The sequence below is a fragment of the Ambystoma mexicanum genome, chromosome 6q (genome assembly GCF_040938575.1).
Source record: "Ambystoma mexicanum isolate Mex_15411 chromosome 6q, UKY_AmexF1_1, whole genome shotgun sequence".
Classification (NCBI taxonomy): domain Eukaryota; kingdom Metazoa; phylum Chordata; class Amphibia; order Caudata; family Ambystomatidae; genus Ambystoma; species Ambystoma mexicanum.
Window position 1 is genome coordinate 496,878,060 of NC_090937.1, and position 21,325 is coordinate 496,899,384.

At 44.5% G+C, this 21,325-nt stretch overlaps 1 protein-coding gene across 40 annotated transcripts in view; it reads left to right on the forward strand.

The window, feature by feature from the left end:
* Nucleotides 1-21,325, forward strand: part of ANK2 (ankyrin 2) — a 1,645,279-nt gene that overhangs the window by 1,574,755 nt on the left and 49,199 nt on the right. For all 40 annotated transcript variants that reach the window (XM_069630993.1, XM_069630997.1, XM_069630984.1 and 37 more), the window contains one exon: nucleotides 17,826-18,120. In XM_069630993.1, coding sequence (XP_069487094.1) covers nucleotides 17,826-18,120 — 295 coding nt within the window. The remainder of the gene's footprint in view (nucleotides 1-17,825; nucleotides 18,121-21,325) is intronic.

Here is a 21,325-nt window from a genome sequence, read left to right on the forward strand (position 1 = left end):
TTATCGGTGAAATCTTGGACACTCGCCTGGGTTAGGGATTCCCACTGGAGGACAGAGTCGCGAACATCTACAAGATGGTCCAGGTTTTCCAATCACAGATGACCATTCCAGCCTCAGATTTCCTGTGTTGACTGAGTCTTATGGCAGCCTGCATCTTGTTGGTTCCAGAGGCTGACCTGGGCATGAGGTCTCTACAATGGCTTTTGAGCTCACAGTGGTCAGTTTCAGGGACGAACATCTGACCTTCTCTGAGTCTTGGGGAGTGTGTGCAGAGACCTTCAATGTTGGTGTATGAAGGATAACCTCATGAAGGAGTCACTATTTTGGCCACCTTGGCCACAAGTGAATCTGGTCACGGATGTATGCCTGAAGAGCTGGGAACCTCACCTCCAAGACCTGATGGTGAGAGAACTGTGGTCTCCATCGCATTGCCAGGAGCACATCAATTTGATGGAGCTGAGAGCGATCTGGCTGGCCCTGGTTGCTTTTCTCCCCTCTGTGAGGGGCAAGACAGTAATGGTCCCGACGGACAATACTGTAGCCATGCATCACCTCAATAAGACTGGCCCGCGTTGCTTCGTGCCTCTATGCAGAGAAGCAATTAGATTGTGGTTCTGGGCTCTGGAGAACAGCGTGTCTCTGACCAGCAAGGGGAATATGCTGGTGGATGCTTTGAGCAGACAGTCATCGACCTCCCACAAGTGCAAGTCATGCCAGGAAGTTCTGGAGGAGATTTGCTCCCACTCGGGTACTCTACAGGTGGACCGTTTCGCTTTCAGTGTACACAAGAAATGCAAGTGGTTCTGCTCCAGGGAATTCCCTCATCAGGGAGCTCTGGTGGACGCCTTGATGATTGATTGGGATTTCAACCTACTCTATGCTTTCCCACCAATTCCTGTCATTAAGGAGTTGGATTTCTCAGAGGACTTTCTGGATGTGCTCCTCTCTGCTAGAAGACCCACCACCAAATCCATTAATGCCTGCAGGTGGTGTACGTTTTTTTCTGCACGGTTCTGTGTGAGAAGCCAAAGGGTGTCTCACCCACTAGTCCTCTGGAACTTGTCATCCAGGTGGCCAGGACACAGTCATCGCTTTTGGATCCAGATCCTGGGGGGTGAACCAGTGCGGGAGGATCACCTGGGTGAAGGTTCTTTGGGCAGTGGGGGTGAGGTGACTGATGGTGAGATGCGGTATTTCCCCTTTCCGTACACATGACCCATCCTATTGTATAGGATTCTCCAATGTTCCAACTCCCCCTCCTCTTTCTACACAAACACTGGGCCAAGTAGGAGGGCGACTGAGAGTAAAGAGGTTAATCCTTTCATATCTCATTGGACATGTCCCGCTAATCGGGCCAGGCAAAGTCAGGCACTTGACTTTAAGTGCATACATCTGATACCAATTAGCTCTCCTCACATGGATAAAAGGGGGAACGTAGCGTAGAGACACACACTGAGCTAGGTGCAACACAAGCAAGAGCAGAACGTCCGGGGCAAAGGCTACTGCTACTGGAGCAGAGCAACGGACCAAGGGATGAGAGCAAAGGGTAGAGAACCCCAGGAGTTCCCTGCAGGAGGTTGTTGCCTCCAGAAGGCTGTGAATGACACGTGGAGACGGCCAAGTGGCAGACAAGAAGACTGCATTGTGTTTCAAGTACGCCAGTGACCCTTCCGGGTAAACGGCAGAGTTGGGGAGGTGAGGTGAAGCCTGTGGTATTAATCTTGACTCGTGAATTAAAAACTGCGAAGACAAGCATGAAACGCACAGAGCTGGTGAGTTGGCAAGCTACATGAAAGACCGGTGTGTGTTAAGGAGAGACTGAAGTTGCAACAATATATTGCACAATTGAAGGCTGTGTGCGTGTGGATGAGATGCGAAGGAAGGCAGACCTGCGTTGAACTTTGAATTACCGATAGCTGTGCAACCAGCGATACTGAGTAGCAGAGTGGTCCGGTGAGAGGAAGTAGCCACTCGAAAGTCTCTGTGAAAGGTGAAATGTTTTTGTTATGTAGCGATAAAGTGAATGAACTTTAAAAAGCAAAGTGATCAAAATTAACCCTGGGAAAAGGGGGCGGGGTAAAAAGGGGAACGTTGAACCTTTGTGCTTATGACAACAAACTACCCAGACCAAGAGACACTGGGGCAAATAACACAAGAGTGTGAGCTGAAAGGAAAGTCGAAGTGGTCCTCCAGAGGTCTATAGTAAAAGCCACGCACATTCGAAATCCTTTCGACATCAGGAAAAGGTCTGAGCCCGACTGAGGGAGACCGGAAGTGTGATCATTTAGGGGAAGGGAACCCCTAAAGCATGTGAATTAAGCTTGGTGAAGGAAATCCTTTCAAGTGTTGTTTTGGAAAGGTCGAAGCCCGACTGAGGGAGACCTACGTGAACGTTTTGCTTTGAAAGGTCTGAGCCTGACTGAGGGAGACCTACGTGAACGTTTTACTTTGAAAGGTCCGAGCCCGACTGAGGGAGACCCACGTGAATGTTTTGCTTTGAAAGGTCTGAGCCTGACTGAGGGAGACCTACGTGAATGTTTTACTTTGAAAGGTTCGAGCCCGACTGAGGGAAACCGGCGTGAACTTTTTGTTGAACTGTGTTTTAAAAGCTGAAAAGAGAGACTTTAGCGTGCAAGGCCGGAAAATCCTTGCTCCATGTTTTGAAGTGCCTTTGTGTTGGGAACCTGAGCCAGAGTGTGTCGTCCTGTCTATGGTACCACATTACTCCGTGCTGTCCAATGTGTGGAGGAGAGCTGACTCAGTTAAATTTATTATTTATATTCCAACACTGATTTTCCTTTGCATACATATTCTCCTTTACACACTTTTTGTGCAAGATATAGGGCAGGCATTAGGTTTTGTTAGTGTATGCCATTTTCATTTGATGGACTCAACTAGGACTGTGTTATTTATTATTTGATGGTAGAGCCTACTCCCCCCCAGCTATAGGGCAAAGTAGGAGTTTTTCCGAACTTGTGATACCATGCCTCCCTTACATATGGTGTCAGGGGTGGGATTGGACTCAATTGATAAAAGTTGAGAACCTGTGCTAGTAATCGTCATCCCTCCTGAAGAGGAAAACAGGATTATTGAAGTCCTTGTTTCTGATTAAGTATCCACTGTTAAGGAGATCTTATTCTTCCAACTTCAAACCCTGGTTGGTCAACAGGATTTGTTTTTCAAAACCCAGTTGCTATTAGACACCCTACCAATAGCCCACTATCAAATACAACAATGGAACCGAATAGTCCTAAATGTAAGACCCTCCCACATTTTCATTAGACCTAGCGCCCTAAACCCACCTTTTCCCAAACCTTTTTTTTTGTGCCAAAACCCCTTCATCAGAATCAAGCTCTGAAGGGTCAGATGACTTTGAAACCTTCTCTGAAGAAGTTGAGACCCTTTTCTTCTCTGAGTCCGACGATACAACAGAGGGAACCCTCACCCCGCCCGAATATTTGGCCAATATTGAGGCAGTTGTTGCTCAACTAGCACCCATCAGATCCACGAGACTCGTTTTCAAGAAAATTTGGCAAACTTGGTCGAATTACAAGCAAGACCACTACTACCTCAAGGAATATTACAACTCTACCAAGAGGCGGAATGCCTAGGGAATTATTTTCTGAATTTTGAGCGATTAGCAGAGCAGCTGGGATGGGGAGAACATTTAAAAAAATTCTACTTGGGTCCTCTATTGAAAAGTCAGCTACAAAACGTCTATCGGTTACTTAATCTCGCCTTGAGAACTACCTCTGTATCCATCAAAGAAGGACTACTCAAAAGAGTAGGCCAGATCAATACTTTTTATCAACAAAAATTAAGATCCATCAGATTAAACCCTGTTGAGATCCCCCTGGAAGTAGTGGAACAAATTAAAAATATTGTCTCCCCTTGGGTCGGAAATAAAACCCTGGAGGAGTAATGGTAATTATTATCTTGGAACAATTGGCTAACTCTTTACCTCCTTTCTTACAAAAAGCAATATTACAGTTAAAATCGGCCCACCCTTAGCATGGCTATTGAGACTGCCCAAAATCACTCAGGCACAGTAAAACACTTCCACTCCTTACATAAAAACAAAGACTGAAAATATCAAAAACTAACCTACTTCTTTCAAAACCAGGCATTAGAATGAGGGGAAGGACTCCCCTAAACCCGGGAGTGGACCCCGAAAGAAAGGGTAGAAATAAAAAAACTATGTTAAGGGTAAAGAAGAGCTAAGGAGAGAAGAGCCCAGAGGAGTTAAACCATGACCATCCATCTGCTTCTCATGTAGAGAGACAGGTAATTTGGCCCAGCATTGTCTCAAAAATCAAATGGAGTAGCCTATGCAAATAGGATGCCTAAAAGGAGAGGTATGGGAAGAACAAGAGGTCTATAATAAAAGCCATGCACATTTGAAAGTCTTCTACACCAGGAAAGTGTGATAATTTAGGGGAAGGGAACCCCTAAAGGATGTGAATTAAGCTTGGGGAAGGGAATCCCTGCAAGTATTGTGTTGGAAAGGTCCAAGCCCGACTGAGGTAGACCTATGTGAACATTTTGCTTTTGAAAGGTCAGAGCCTGACTGAGGGAGACCTACGTGAACATTTTACTTTAAAAGGTATGAGCCCTAGTGAGGGAAACCTGTGTGAACATTTTGTTTAACTGTGTTTTGAAAGCTGGAAAGAGAGACTTTAACGTGTAAGGCCAGGCGGGCCTCAATCCACGTTTTGAACTGCCTTTGTTTTGAGAATCTGAGCAAGAGTGTGTCATCCTGACTGCGGGGATTGTCTTACTCCATGCTGTCTATCATAGGGAGGAGAGCTGGCTCAGTCACATTTATTCTTTATATTCTATCACTGATTTTCTTTTGCATTCATATTCTCCTTTACACACTTTTTGTACGAGAGATAGGGCAGGCATTAGGTTTTGTTAGTGTAGGCCATTTTGATTTGACGGATTCAACGAGGACGTTGTTATTTATTATTTGATGGTAGAGACTACTACCATCCTAGCTATAGGGCAAAGTAGGAGTTTTCCAAACTCTGAAAATGTAATAAAGGTTTTATAAACTGTGCCTTTTGTGTCAGTGTCATACTTTTGATACCATGTCTCCCATACAGCCTGGAGAGGGATGTGGATCCTTTTACTTGCTTCACTTCCAGCTCTGTGTTGAAATTTCTTCTGTCTTTGGCCTGGACGGGCCTGCTGATTGATACAGGGAAGGGTTATCTTACAGCTATTTTGGTCTTCAAGGGGACTCCAGAGCAAGACTCCTTTTTCACAATTCCCACAGTCATTCAGTTCCTGAGGGGGTATTGCCAATCTGCTTCCCCCACAACAGTTTGTTGTTCTGGCGTTGGATTTAAATTTTGTGTTGACATTTTTAATAGGTGCCTCTTCATTCTTCTTCACCCTTAAGGTAATTTTCCTGGCTGACATCACTTCCACTAGATGGGTGAGTGAGCTCCAGGCATTGGGCCTCATTACGAGTCCGGCGATAACCGTGGCGGTAAAACCGCCTGGTTACCGCCAGACTCGTATTACCATTCCGCCTCCGTGATTCCCGGAATTACCGGGGCATTACAACCCCGGTTTTCCGGGAATCACGGAGGCGGACTCAATGGGAATGGGGATCATGGAAACACCGGCAGCATCTCGTAATGCTGCCGGTGTTTCCTCGTCCGCCTGCGGGAACATCACCTCCCGCCTGCAGGAGTCGGGATCAGGAGGTCCGGAAACAACGGTGGCGGCGGGTTTACCGCCACCGTTATTTCCGGACCGCCTGAGTTGTAATGAGGCCCACTGTCTGTTAACCCTCCCTACTTGGTTTTCTCCAAGGAAAAGATGACTTTGAGAGTTAAACCATCTTTCTTGCCAAGGTGGTCTTGGACTGCCATCTCTCTCAAAAGATCCATCTGCCTGTCTTCTTTCCTCCGGCTCACCCTTCCAGGGCAGAGGAGCATTTCCATCGGCTTGACCCTGTGTAGGCCCTCAAGTTCTAAATCTCTTGGACAAGGGAGAAAAGAACAGATGACCAGCTTTTCATTGGTTACACTGTCACCCAAGCTGTCAGGGCTGCCGCCAAGCAGGCCCTGTCTCGATTGATCATCCTCCCTCATCTCAAAATGCTATGATCAGGCTTGCAAGGAGATCAACAAGGATCTCAGGACTCACTCCACTAGATGGTTGGCCTCCACCTTGGTTCTGCAACGTGGCAAGCCTGTTCTGGATGTTTGCCAAGCAGATACGTGGGGTTCATTGCACATGTTTGCTAAGCATTTCTGCTTGGATTCTATGTGGGGGCAGGACTCCTGTTTGGCATAGCTGACCTTCAGCGTTTTCTCATATAGGTGTTGTTGTTACTATCCTCCCTCCTCCAGGTCACTGTACTGCTTTGGGAGTCTTATTATAGATGCAGAATCCACGAGACGAAGGAGTCTATTAGAGGAACAAATTACTTACATCTCGGTTATGTTGTTTCGGATGGATGTTCCTCCCATGGATTTCTCATCACCCTCCCTACCTACCCCTCTTGGGATAGCTAGTAAATCCTTGGTTCTGCGGCCCCTCAGCGTCAGAGTGCTCGTTCAAAAGGGTGAAACGGAGGACACAGAGCCTCTATATACTGCCCCCAACGTCATATTCGACGCAAGGTGCGTAGAGCCGCCAGGTGGAGCCAGCGCAGAGCCGTGCTGCGCAACCTGGCAGCAGAAGGGTTCCAAACAGCAGCTGCACTGGTAGATAGATATCATAGATGGGAGGAATGTTCATCAAAAAGACCATTTCTAAGAGGTAAGTAATTTGTTCTTCCAATTTGAAAACCCATCCAACCACAGTATCATACAGTCATCGGTCTGTCATGACTGACCCACAGTCCCCCATCATCAGGTTACCCTACGGGATGGTGAGGCAGGCAATATCTCACTCATGACACTCTGCCAGACAAGTGCCCAAAATGTGGGTCTTTCATAAATTGTTCCTAGTGATCCTGGCTATCAAAAGTAACATCCCAAAATGTATATCCCTTGAAAATTCAAAATTGGGACCTAAAACGCACAGTGCAATCCAGAATGTAAGAATGGATGCTCAAAAAATTCTGGGATAAGGAAGAGGCGCAGGGAACTGCTCTTTCTCAGGAATAACATCATTTTCTCAGAGAACTCCTGAGAATAGCACCTACTGTGAGAAATGTGGATTCAAGAAGAAGTTACAGCTTGACCGGTAGTGGAAAGCCATTCACAAACTCAGAGTCCAGAAATTCCATTAACGGAAACTATGGAGGTGCTTTGAACAACATCAGTTCCCACACAACAAAAAAAAACGCTGACCACCATCCGATCAACAAACATCTTCAAATTCAGAGAAAAACAAAAAAGAAGCAAGCCAGCCACAAATTAACATTATAAACCTGTTGCTACAATCCCAAAGCTAAACACTAAGAAACAAGACCAAAATTCATGGTACTCGTAATTCAAAAGGTGTAGCAACAGCTAAAATGAAATGAAAAAAATGAATTGAAAGCACAGAAAAAGGTAAAACTATCATTGTTATAGTCCTCCTAACTCATTTGTTCCTTTGTCTAAGATGTTTGCGTCCAGTGCTTTCTGAATTCCCGCTAGTGGGAGAATGGCAACAATCCACTCTCCCTTTCCAGGACATGTATTTTAAATTGAAAAAACTCTTGGGACAGCCGCGGAGATACCGGGACGCCTGGTCATACTAGTACAGGGGGACAGCGCCTTCTGCAGAGGGAATTTGGTTCGCTTTGCTAGGCAGCCCAATGGGCTGTGACATCTGGCAATTCATCCCAGAGGTACTAAACATCCACCAAGGGCAAGAGAACACAATGGGATTTAAGGGTCAAAAGTCCTGAATACAAATCTTTAGTTTCATAGCTAGGATTGCTTACCATGCTGAAATATAAAATAAGACATTTATTTTTACATGTATCGCTCTTCATGAGGGATTCCAACTGCTTCTAAGTACTGTAATAATAGCTGTTATTATTAACCCATGTAAATAGTATTTAATGTATCTATCTTGGAAGGGTAAAGGGCGAGTGGGCTTTGCCTGTAGTTGATCTTGCAAAGTGCAGGCTCGTCCCATTTCACATTCTGTTAGCTATGTTTGCCAGCTTGTTTACTAACAACTTGTTTATTAACACAGATTTCAACCAAGGATTTGGAAACACATTTTAAACATTACAGTAGGTCCTCTGAAGCTAATTAATATGGCTTCCTTAAGAACATACGGACTAAACAGGCACTAGGTACAAACATAAGCGGTAATACTGAAGAGAAGAAAATGGCAATTGATACATTACTAGAAAGCAATACACCTTTTCTTGTAGTTTGTTTGTTTGTTTTATTCATTTTTTGTGCGCGCCAGACCCAGGGGTAGCAGGGCGCAATGGCAAGAAAATGCGAAACTTACAAGGTTACATCATAGCAAAATGTACATTAGAAAATACAATAAGGTCACACAAATAATTACAGAATATACAGGTTCAAGTAGGTCAATCAGAATTACAGCTGTATAGAGTAAAGGTCTATTGATTAATACCAGTAGGAAGTAGGTAACACTGGTCAACTGAGGTCAGTCGAGGTAAGGAATTGAATGACTTTTTTCCTGAAACAAAGGCAGGGCAGGTCTGCTCTAAGGTCTTGTGGTAGTGAGTTCCAAGTTTTAGCAGCCTTTACCGGGAAGCTATTTCCTCCAGTAGTAGTGAGTCTAAAGTTCGGTATTGTCAAGCAATTAGAGTTGACAACTCTGGTTGGTCTAAGAGATGTTCTCCTGTGGAATTTGTCAGTCAGGTAACTAGGGGCAGAGTTATTAAGGGCTTTGTGGGTCAAGGATATCATCTTGAGTTTTATTTTGTTCTCCGTGGTCAACCAGTTGTGGTGGCGTCTGGCGGAAGAGATATGGGATCTTTTATTAATGCCTAGTGCTGCTCTCAGGGCATTATTTTGTAATGTTTGTAGTCTTTGTGTTATTTTTTTATTAGCTCCAGGGTATAGAGCATTACAATAATCAATTCTGGAGAGAATTAAGGCTATGTCCAGGATTAGGCAACTCTTATTGGAAAGGAATGGTTTACCGGCTCGTATCCGTTTGCACGTGTAGGCCGTGGAGGAGGCAAGGGATTTTAGCTGTTTATCAAGTGATAGGGTAGAATCAAGATAGAATCCCAGGGTTTATACATCCTTGGATACTTGGATGATGTTCCCATCTATGTTGAATGAGGAGAATTCCTGACCTAGTTTTTTGATATTGGCTTGGGTACCCAGGATAATCAACTCTATTTTATCATTGTTTAGACAAAGGCCGTGAGTGGCCATTCATGCCTGGATGATAAGGTATACCTTGTTCACCAATTCCGTGTCTTTTGCATGATCCCCAGAAAGCGGGAGGAGGATCTGTGTATCATCTGCATAATTAGTGTAGGTGATACCAAGATGGTCCAGATCATCAAACAGGGGCTTGGTGAATATATTGTATAGAGTTGGGGATACACAAGAGCCCTGGGGAACACCACATGAGATAGGGGTGAGATCTGCCGCTAGTGAGGGGGAGAAGTCTCTCAATGTTTTCTCCCTCAAGAATGACTTGATCCATCCAATGGCTTACGAGGAGAAATGGGCGGCGGAGTCCAGGTGACTGCAGAGGACTTTGTGATCCACCAAATCACTATAAAGGACAAAGGAAAGGAAAATCAAGTGGGGAAAATGAAGACTCTCCCCACTCTTCTAAATCTCCCATAGAAGAAGCTGGGTTTGACTTCTGGCACCCTTCTTTTCAAGCACTCTGATACCAAACCAACTCCAGCATAAAAGCAACGGCTTGTAGTGGGAGCAGAAGCACAGGGGATATCGTGAAAGGGCTTGGAAGACAGAGAAAGACAGGAAACTGATTAGTCCACCATGAGCATCTTCTGCTTTTGCAGATGATCAATAGTGGTTTGCCAAGGCAAGCACGACACCCAGACACTAGTTGATAATGATTATAAGACTGTCCTTGGCAGAAGCTCTACCTAAGCAAGTGCAATTGCACGCCCTGTGGGTCCCAGATTTTCTTCTGTATTATCTTGCACCAAGGTACTTGTCTGATTCCCTAGAGAGTTTGAGTCTGAGTCCTTCTGGTGGATGTGGCGCTAATCCAGTGAACATCTCACCTGATCCTCCGAAGCATCTGTGACAGAATGCCATCTGTTGAGGTTGCAATAGCCCAAGCTTTTTGCTTTTTTGTTTTTATTACTGTAAATGTTTGTGTGTAAATGTTTTTCTGAAATGAGGTCTGCTAATCACACTCCCGCACCCTTCATAATTTTTCAGTGCCAAAATTATAGCACACAAGTGCCTTTGATGCAAAACAGTAGTGGCACAGAGTAGGTTCAAATGTCACCGGTGCATCCCTGCCAGCTGCTGGAATCCAAAGTCTCCACAAGCAGAGTTTGCTTCTAAACTTTTGTCCCTCTAAGTGAAATGATAACAATTGTATGGCTTAGTCAGTCTGGTGGCAAGTAAATCTGTAAATATAAGCCATGGCTAGTTATGCCATGGTGACTGCTAAGAGTACACAGTTATACAGCCACATCTATTTAATATCACAATAGTGTCAGCTCCGTGAGTAGGGCCAATCTATGACAGGACTGATGTATATTGGTGTCTGGTCTAACTGTCTTCACAGCTGCAATGTGAAGCAATAGCCCGGAAGATGCCTCTCTGTTTCTCCTGCAGGAATAATAACACTTTCCCCCAGGGCACGGGAACTGCCCCCAGGTGATCCCCTGGGAGCTTGTGCCTCTAACACCACGGTGATCATCACTGGAGTCCATTTGAAGTCAGCAGGCATAGAAAGTGGCACATTTAGAGTAGCTAGAGAGGAGAGGTGGCCTGAGGCAAGAGCCCTACCATCTTGGTTTCTGTTAGTGCTGTCTTCTATTCCCTGTTCTCTCCATTTCCTGCAGGCAAGGTGCTCTGAGTCACTTGTTATAGCACCCCTTACAGCAAGCTTGCTTTGGACCAAGTTTAGGCCATTTTGCCAATAAAAGGAGAGGCACATCCCCTCATTAGTTTATTCATCTCTGAACTTCCAGAGTGTCAAGGCAATGACCAGAATAATTCATCTGGACCTCTGGTGTAGGTACAGTGGAACCCAGAGTCCTCTGCTAGGTGAAGACAGATGCTTCCCAAGGCAGGCAGAGAACTCTGTCCCTTAATCATTCCAAGGAAACATTGGGGTGAATTACTGCAGACTAAGGTCTCAACTGCTGGCCTCACTAGAAACAGGACCCTGTTCACTAGAGTTAAATATCCTGCGCTGGTGCCAGCCAATCTCCCTGGAGTGGGACTGCAGAAAAAAATGATTCACCTTGTCTTTTAGCCCCTGGATTGGGACTCCCAGTAACTGCAAAACCAAGTAAGCTACCCATGACACTACCTCCATCTTGGAAACATCTTGAACACAGGTCTTGGGCACCTTTGTTCCGATCAAAAGTTTTTATTTCACAACAGCAAATAACAACAAAATATGGCATTAATCTTTAAATCATACTCCTTGTCAACCAAAGTCAAAACATACGAATCAGTTCATCATAAACTACCACTAAACATCCTATATAAGAAAAGAATAGAGGTGCATAAAGCGGGAAAAGAAGAAGGAAGAAAGGAAAAAGAAAGAGAAAAACAAAGCCAAAGACTGCAAATTACAAAAGCAACAATCCATGCAACAGACACAAGAATATCACAAAAACATTGTATAAAACCATAAGTAATGACACATAATAGTAATATACAAAGCCAGGGATACATCAATCCCGAATGAAAATTCAAGTTCATCCATAGACATCAAGAAAAGAGCTCCAAATGTCCCCAAATTTCGTTTGAGAAGCTCTGAGGCCCCAATCCAAACTCACCAGACAAGTGTTTTCACAGCACTTCTGCCAACATCCCAAGCCAACATCTTCTCCTAATTCCTCACCCCAAATGGTTGGCAGCCGTGGATCTCCTTTTCTATTAGCCTTTATGATTCCATACATGGTAGAAGCAGGGTGTGCAGCACTCGAGCATAACTCCACGTTTGCCCAAGCGGCACTTTGAATATTCAATTGTGGCACCTTTGTTGCCTCCCAATCTGGTGTGAGGGAACCCCAGGAGTCATCCTTGACCTTGAAGCTCGAGGGCCTCCACATCTCCAAGTTTGCTCTGAGACCTACCGAGTCTCCTTGCATCCCCAACTCAACACCACCGACTGGTCTGCAGCTTTTTAGAGCTTCAGCCTAACATCACTGTGGTACCCAGAGCCAGCAAGCCTGCTTGCTGCCAAAGGCTTGTCTCTCCAACTCTGTACCCACGGCTGGTGATTCTTCAGGCAACAATGACCCGACATCACCTGCTGCCTCCATTTTCTACCCACAATGCATCTGCCGAATATCATTGCATCATTGGAGTTGGTGCCACTGATCTCTGACTGGACACCGGCCCAGCTACAAAAGCGCCCATACTCCCAGCTCGAATTTGAAAATCTTGGCTCAATGCTGTTAAGCCCCAAAGACAAGAAAATACGGTACAGTGCAGGGTCCCTGTCTCCCTGGTCCATGTTTTGAAACAATAGTGACTTTTAGGCCCCGCTTTTCTCTACATTGCTCATAGAGACATATCCTTTGAACAATGATGTTGCACAAATTCCTGCATTCTCTTCTTTTACAGGAATGGGTTTTCTTAGTGGTTTCTGATTAGTTGTTTGATTTGATTTGATTTTGAGGGATTTGTAACACGCTTGAAAGAGACCAAACCGTATAATGGCGCAGATGACCTTTGCTGAAAACGGATTACCAGAATTGTAATAAAACCCAAATTTCATCCAAAAGGGGAGCAAGTTCCAACAGGCCCAGAAACACAAACTTTATTTAAACAAAAATATTTTCAGGGCTTAACGAAACTTAAGCAGTGAATCCAAAATACTAATTTTCCTGGGTAAACTATTCCAGAGTCAAGGACCAAACACTTGAGCGTAGACATCTGGACGGTTGATAATGCTTGAGCTTATCCTTCAGGTAATACGGTGCTAGATTGTTCAGACACTTAAATACCAGGCACTCTACCTTGAACTTAATACAGTCCTCAACTGATAACCAATGAAGTAAACTGCGTGAGGGGGAAACATGGGAGGTTTTATTTAGTCCATAGATCTGCCTAACCGCTGCATTCTGCACTCTTTGCAGTCTAAGTTGCTTTTTTGGAATGGCCATCAATTGACTATTACAATTTTCTAAGTGGGCATTTGTAAGTGCTCCCACCACCAGAGCATGATCCTCTTCCGGAATATACAGGAGAGTTTGCTGAATAAGTCTCAGGGAGTAGAAAATAGTTTTCACCTTGGCTCCAACCTGGTTTCACTGCCCAGGGTGCCCTTCCAGATGCAGCCAAGGTTTTTAAGTGACTGATTTGTTATGGTGGCCGAAAGGTGCTCAGGGCCAAATAAAAAGAACTCTGTCTTAGCAGCATTCAATTGCAGTTGATTAGAGGCCATAGAGTGTCATCAGCGTAAGATTGAAAGCTTATTCCATGGCGTCTCAGAATTCCCATAACCAATCGGAGATACAAATTAAATAAAGTAAATGTGGTTGATGGAATCATGTAGAACCAGGGGCAAGTAATGCACTGCTCTCCTAATGCTTTAGTATCTCCTGCCCCAACAAGCACAGATAGGATGTTGCAGAGGGATGAAGCAGTCGGCGACACACAGCGAAGTGTGCTGCCAAAAGGTAAGTAAGGGGTGGGGGGTGCGGTTTACCAGAAATATCCAGGGGATAGAAAACCGAAATTCGTTCAAATGACTTTCATTTTTTTCTCCCTCTGACATTTCTGAGTCGGTTACATCATGGACAACCCAGTTTTGCAGGATCAATATGTGTTCATCTTTGTTCCAATTAGGCATATTTTCCCTAAATATACAGCTGTGTTCCACAATATTAATATTTTTCATTTTTCAAATATGCGCAATGATAACAGAATCATTAAACATGTTCTAAATTATGCAGGCCTTAATCCCACTCCCACCGTCACCCAACTCCATTATGCACAATACTAACAAGCCCATAAAACGGCTTCAGACAATATTGCACTGATGGTTGAGTACACCAAAGTACAGTGTGTGAGTCCTTAAATTTTGTAACCATTACATGGTGCAATGTAGCTCAAGATTCTTTCCTACACAGTGCAGACACTTTTGCCTGAACACCCTGCTCAAGCAGATGTGTAGATAATTTCCAGTGAAGGCTCTCATGGAAGACCTCACCAAACTCAACATCACCTCATGTCTGATTTACATCTGACAAAGCAGGACTGCAACTCACTTCTCAAAAAAACTCAACACCACTCTCACAACAAGCATGAACCACCATGCCCAAGTGAAACAATGCACCCTCAAGAATATACCTTCCACACAGTGGTACACCCAAGAACTCCACTTCAACAAATCAACTATCAGAAAATAGAAAAGACCTGGCGAAAACCCTGCATTGCATCCAACCTCGGCCTGCTCAAGGAACTCTGTGCTACACGCAGACATCTGATCACTTCTGCCAAGGCCATATACTGCCAAAGCACCATAGCCAAGCCCAACAATTAAAGCAGAGCCCTCTTCAAAGCCATCAAGCACTGCAGCAACCCTCTGACCGACTCACTCATACCACAACTCCATTGATAAATCCTCCAGCATCAACTCCTACTTCATAAAGAAGATCAGCATGATCCCCCCAACACATACACACCAATGCCACAACTGACAGCACACTACACATCCATTGCACAATAACACAACTACCTGGACAACTTTCAAGACATTCACTATGGGAGACCTCACTGCCACGCTATCATCCCTCAAAGCCACATTGTACACAAACAACATCCTCTCTGCCTCTGTACTCAAGACTCTTCTGACTGAAGCACCCCTCCCTTATCTGACAGTCAACAACAGCTCACTAGCTCAAGGCACCTTCCCCTCGAACCTCAAAACCAGACAAATCCGATTCTTAGGAAACCAACACTGGACCCTGACACCCTCACTCAGCAACTACTGCCCTGTCTATCCCTCATAGGTAAGATGCTTGAGAAAGCAGTAGCCAACACATCAAAGCCAACAACCTCCTTCAGTTCTACCAATCTAGCTTCAGACTCAGAAACAGCTACCATCAAGGTGATCAATGAATCCCTTAAAATCCTCACTGATGGCCATCATTGCCTCTTTGTACTCCTTGACCTCTTAGCAGCATTCAACATGTCCTCAGAGGGTTAAAATCCTACCTTGCTAATTTCCACTAGTTTGTACAAATGAATTTCTCCAGATCACCAACTCTACCCATCACCTGTGGAGTCGCACAAGGCTCCTACCTCTCTCCATCAATACACAGATAACACTCAGCTCTACTTCAAGATTTCCTCCGTCGAAGACATCCACTGCTCAAGGCCTGCCTCACATTGATCCGGTTGTGGATGTCCAGTGATTACCTGAAGCTCAATCCCTCCAAGGCTGAATTCCTACTGCTGACCAACAACACGAACACCCTGACACAAACGGCTTGGTACCAAATAAATCTCATGCAGAAAATCAAGCCCTTCAACCCAGAAATCAACTTCAGATCTGCTGTTCAAGACTTTGTCCTCTCCCACCTGGATGGTGGTATGCCCTTTCTGAAGACCTTCCAGCAACAACCTTGGCACCCCTGACATGTCCCTGCATGCTACAGCACAACTCCCCGAAGCACTCCACAAATCCAACTACATCACCCGACCCACACTGAACTGCAATGGCTCACACTGCAAGCCTATATCATCTTCAAATCCTGTTGCATCATCTACAAGACTGTCACCCTGACATCCCCAAGCTACCTTACTGAGAAACTCAGCATCTGCAGAGGCATACAATCTACCAGAAGTAAGGACATGAGCAGACTTGAACTCATGCTGCAGCAGAAAAGAATCAGAAGACCATCTCGGTCTATGCCCCAAGACACTAGAACCTCCTCCCTGTCCACATCAGACTTGCCCCCTCACTTTTACAGTTCAAGAAGGAGCTCAAGACCCTCCTCTTCAAGCAATGGCTCCCCTCAAACAACTAGATCCACACACCCTCAACTCCCCACCGTACCTGAGACTGGCTGATCTCCTTCCCATTGTTTTGTCCACTGGTTGCCGGTAGATCCCTTACTGCCAAGTTACCTTCCCTCCTTGCTTCCTGTTTCTCCACTTCCTTCACCGTGCCAAATTATTTTAAAGCACTCTATTACTTCCCAGAGCTAGGTTTGCACTCAATAAATACCCTAATGATTATAATAAAAAAGATATTGACAGAGAGTGGTGTACAGCATAGCAGGACGGAGTGGATCAGCTGTGCTAGCAGGAGTATTACTCACAGTGATAACTTTTCAAACAAATGAACAGCAACAACACAGCTTTCTGTTGCAAATCCTTGGAAGGCAGCGTTGGATGAGCACATACAGACTGTGCTGTGTATTGTCACATGGCAACAGTGGGGGCTTGTTGCCAGTTGTTTACTCTCTAGCAGCAGAGGAGGGGGCAGGAACATGTGTTTCTCCCATTGTATGTTACATTGATAGATTTGCACTGATTTATTGTTAAAGAGCGCAATCTGCAAGTGTCAGCGAGATATACTGACCTTCTAACTTCGCATGGTAGGTAGGAGCCCATCACCAACAGAAAAAAACAAAACCCCAGGATCAGCATGACAATATGCTGGGCTTTACTTGTCAAACTACCCCAGTGAGTACACTGTGCAGCTTCCATGTGAAGGGCCTGTATCGTTCACCAGTGTTTTAAGGAAATCATGATGGTGCACACAGGCGGGGTGGGCCCACATAAGGGATGGAATGATGCCGGAATGTGGTCTATTTAGTATAAGTCAGGATGCTTGGATACATCTTTAACTATGATCTTTCCCTGATTCTGAAGAGCAATTCCGTATTTCACACAAAACACACTTTCGACTACACACCCCTTAAAGTCCATCTTAGCTTTTCTGGCTGTGACCCAGTAGAGTATCCAAATTAAACTATTGTTTTGATTTATACCTAGGCCGTCCCAAGAAAACAGTAAAACTGCTTCAAGATTGGGTAGCAAGAATAGCGGCGGGTTTCAAGGCAAGAGACCTCTTCAGCCCTGGCCTGGTTGCTCTACATTGGCTAAAGCATCCCAAAGAATTGAGCTAATAATTCTCTTTATCATCCACTGTTCCTATGGGACCAGGTCCCATTATGCCGAATTATGCCTTCATCATACATCTTGCAGACTAGAGCCAACAAGAAACCTCAGATCAGCAGTGGACATGACTGTGCCATCAGATGCCTACACAACTTGATCATGGAAAATAATCTGTTGCAGTGATTGGTCCAAATCATGTGCAAACATTTAGCCCTCGCTGTCCGATCGGAAGCCGATCACAAGCCGTTTTGGAAACTCTAATAAACTGAATTCTTTATGCAGGCTTTGATATAATCTGGATTATGTCGAACTATGTTGCATTTTAAATTTACCTTGTGTGTATTTAACACATATTTCTTTATATGTATGTAATTCATATAGAATTTTTTGGGGGTTACCGCTAGGACTGACCCACCTTTGTACTTTCATGCCTAGAAAAGAGTTCACCCCATAAGGAATACTTATTGCTACTTCTGTTGGTTATTTTGTCCCCTTTAACCGGACTCTTGGTTTCCCCTGAATGCTCTTGTTCAGCCCAGGGGGACTTGGAGCACTCGCCCACCACACTTTGCTGCTTAAAATCGTCAATAAATGCATTCATTTATATTTATATTTTTGCAGCGTCACATCTCCTGAAACAGAGTTATCAGCTGGTTCCGTGACGAGGCAAGCAGGAAGTTCTCAGGGGGGAGACTATGAAGTGTTCCGAACGACACCTGAAGAGTATGAGCCAACGGACCTTCACCCTCCGGTGTTTGATGAAAAAGAGAGCTCTCCCATTGTGCAGGAACCCGATGAAGCAAATTTCCAGCAGGACGATGAGTCAGCAGATAGTGGAGAACTTATCATAGAAGAGGCTGTTGATGATCAACTAAGCAAAAAAGAAAGGTGTTACGAAGATGGGTCCTTTGAAAAGGTACAGACACACTCCACAACACAGAGAAATCCTGTTCTTAGTGATGAGAAAGAATATGACTTGGAGATGCATGAATACGGTTTACTTAATTGTATCTTTTTTTAGGTGCTGTTTCAGTGGAGCGCTGGGTGAGGTTGCGCGGAGTAGATCAGACAGTGGGATAGAGGGATTGTCAAATGTTCCATGTTGTAGTTTAGGTCCCGCTGGTGGGAAATGTTGGATTCCAAAAAGGACTGATTTTCGGAGAGAAAAGTGTCCAGTCAAAAGGTTTCTAGAATCTGCCATTGCGAGGCAACCAATGAAAAAAATATGTGTCAGCTCCCTCCACCCCAGAATAAACATTGTGATGATTGTGGTCATTTTCCCTTAGGTACTTGTTAACAATCCTGGGCAGGTTTTTAGAATAATTAATCAATATACAAATAAGCCCCCAGTCATCAAAATTACAAGCACTTTTATCACTTGCATTTTTATTATGAAAATACTAAATGTAGGATTGGATTCAAGCTGCGAGGATTCAACAGCGAATACCCAACTTTACACTCATTATGAGGTTGCGGGTAGGCCGCTGGTGCTACCCTCAGCATACCGGCAATTTCAGTTTACCGTTTACGCCACCCGATATCCTGGTAATACCGTGATATTACGGCAGCAGAGGAAAGGTAAGTTCCCTCTGAAGCACTTGCACCGTTAAAACGTTAACGGTGCCGGTGCTTCAGTGAAAAATCTGCTGGTAGGGGCTTGAACTAGCTGCCGGCAGACTTGTAGTTTGCCAGATCGGCAAGCTTATAATGATTGGAAAGCTCATGAAATGGTTGTTTTTGTTATGGTTCTTTAGACTATGACATAACTTTGGATTATGGGTTTGTAACCTCAACATGGCCAGTATTCCATGCCTAAATGTTCCTTGTTTCTAAGGTGTAAATAGGATAAAAAGTAACGATAAAAAGGTGCTCCTGATAATAGTTCATTGTATCATAATAATGCCCTGTTTAATTGAAACATGATATAGTGCCTTGAACACAGAGGCAAGTGTGTGTCTGATAAACAGCTATCTAAAACCCAGTTAAGATTGGCTGGTTCAGACAGTAAAAGTTACAATTTTCCATGTACATATATAGGATTCACTGCACATGCACCATCCCTCAGGAAAACTTCTCAAGTAGAGGTGTGGGGTGGAAGGGGGGTATCCTCATTTATATTGTAATTCGCTATTTTAGAATCTCATATTTACTGGGATAGATTTTACAGCATCACAGAAAATGGTCCTTTAATGAAGCCATGTGTAACAACAACATTGATAATAATGATAATCATGATTATTAATAGTTTATAATAATTAACTAACTGCCATGGGTCCCCCCCCCCAGTACCAAGGCCTTTTTTGGTGATTTCGGTATTTCACCATTCAAAGCCTTCTAACATCTTCTCCTTCATTAACCCCTTAAGTGCCAAGGATGAACTATCTCGTCCTTGGCACTGGGGAGGTAATCCCAAGGACGAGATACCTCGTCATTGGCACTTAAGTGGTTAATATTTGTATTATTATTATTATTATTATTATTATTATTATTATTGCTATTAATGGTTTGACAAAGAAATAACACCATGACAGGCAGGTGAAGCAGGTGGTAAGCACAAGTTCACTTGAGCCGGGGAAAGTCAAAGGAAGCAGGGCCTGGGCCATAATCAGTTTCCAAACAAGCAAAAAAGACCAAGATGGGTTTAAAAAAATATAATTTTAAAATGTTGCACATATTTATTCAAATAAACCTGACATATGCAACCTCAATTATATAACCAAAAACATATATCTTCCCTTCATCATTTCATAAAGTAGTTATGGAGAAAACATAACCACTAACTTGCATTGAACGTGGCCTTTAGCAAGAGGCGCTTGTGGCCACGCTTCATTATCACCCGATGATGGGAATAGTTTAGGAATACACAGCTTTACATCATGGCCTTGTTTCCCTTAAGCACATGTGGGAGACGCCCCAAAATGTGGGTTTCGAAGCTATCTTGGCGCATGATATGATATGATATGGCATTTATAACACGCCTATACACAAGTGTTTCAAGGCGCAACGAGGCAAGAGAGGAGGCAACAAAGGGAGGACAGACAATGATCCTACGAGGCCAGGTGTCAATCAGATCGAGCAAGTGCATGGGAAGGGGGGGGGGGATAGTGCAGTACATGGGAATAGATAAATAGCAAAAAGTAAGGTAAGGCCAGCAAGTGCAAGGTTAAGTGCAGACAACAGGTGTCAAGTGCTGGTAGGGGGACTGCAGGGATACAGAAACAGTCCCCAAGTGTCGGGGTTGCCAGGCAGGCATTGCAGGAGTGTGAGATTGGCGGGGGAGGACCTGGGCCCGAGATCAGAGGGTGTCTAGGTAACCAGTGCAGTTCAGGTTGCAGCCAGGAGGTCAGCAGGGGAGGGGAGGAGAAAAAGCAGAAGCAAAGAGAAAGGTTTTGAGGTGCTTCCGGAACCGGAGATGGTTCTCCTCAAGTATAAGGGAGGCAGGGAGGCTGTTCCAGAGGGAGGCACCAGCCGAAGAATTTCTTCAGACTGTATGTTCAATGGATTTTTTTTTTTAGAAAGATAAAGAGGTGAATGGATGCAAAAAAATAAAATAAAATAAATGCGAAATGAACATAGAAGGAAAAAAGAAGAAGAAAAAAAATGCAAGAAAAAATGAAATAAAGCTGTTGGCATCTAAAAATTAAATAAAAATTAAATACCCACAGTAATGGTTTTGAGGGTGCATCCCCTGTGTATCTGGTATTCAGTCTTTAGACCATGCTCTTCGGCCGCATTTAAAAGTCCGCCCAAGAAACACTGCCTAAATGGCCCAATGCCGGAACAGAAAGTGGCCCGGCCGCCCCGAAGATGAAAGACGTTGGTGCGGGAGTCAGATTTGCGAGTGTGTGTGTTTGCTGAGGGGACTGGGCAGCACCAAGGCGGGGTCAGCAGGTGAAATCCTGCCAGCGCTGGAGCTGTTAACTGTGGGGTGGAACTGGCAGAGCTTGCTTGTGTCTGGAGGGGATAGCGGGGAGTGGGGGAGGGGCATAGGAGTGGCACCAAGGAGGGTTCTGAGGAGTGGCCTCCATTGGGCTGGGTTAAGACCTAGAACCGTATGCTTGCCCGGTATTTTTCATTTCCTATTCTGGCTTGGTCTCAACACTTTGAATAAGAGAAGACAG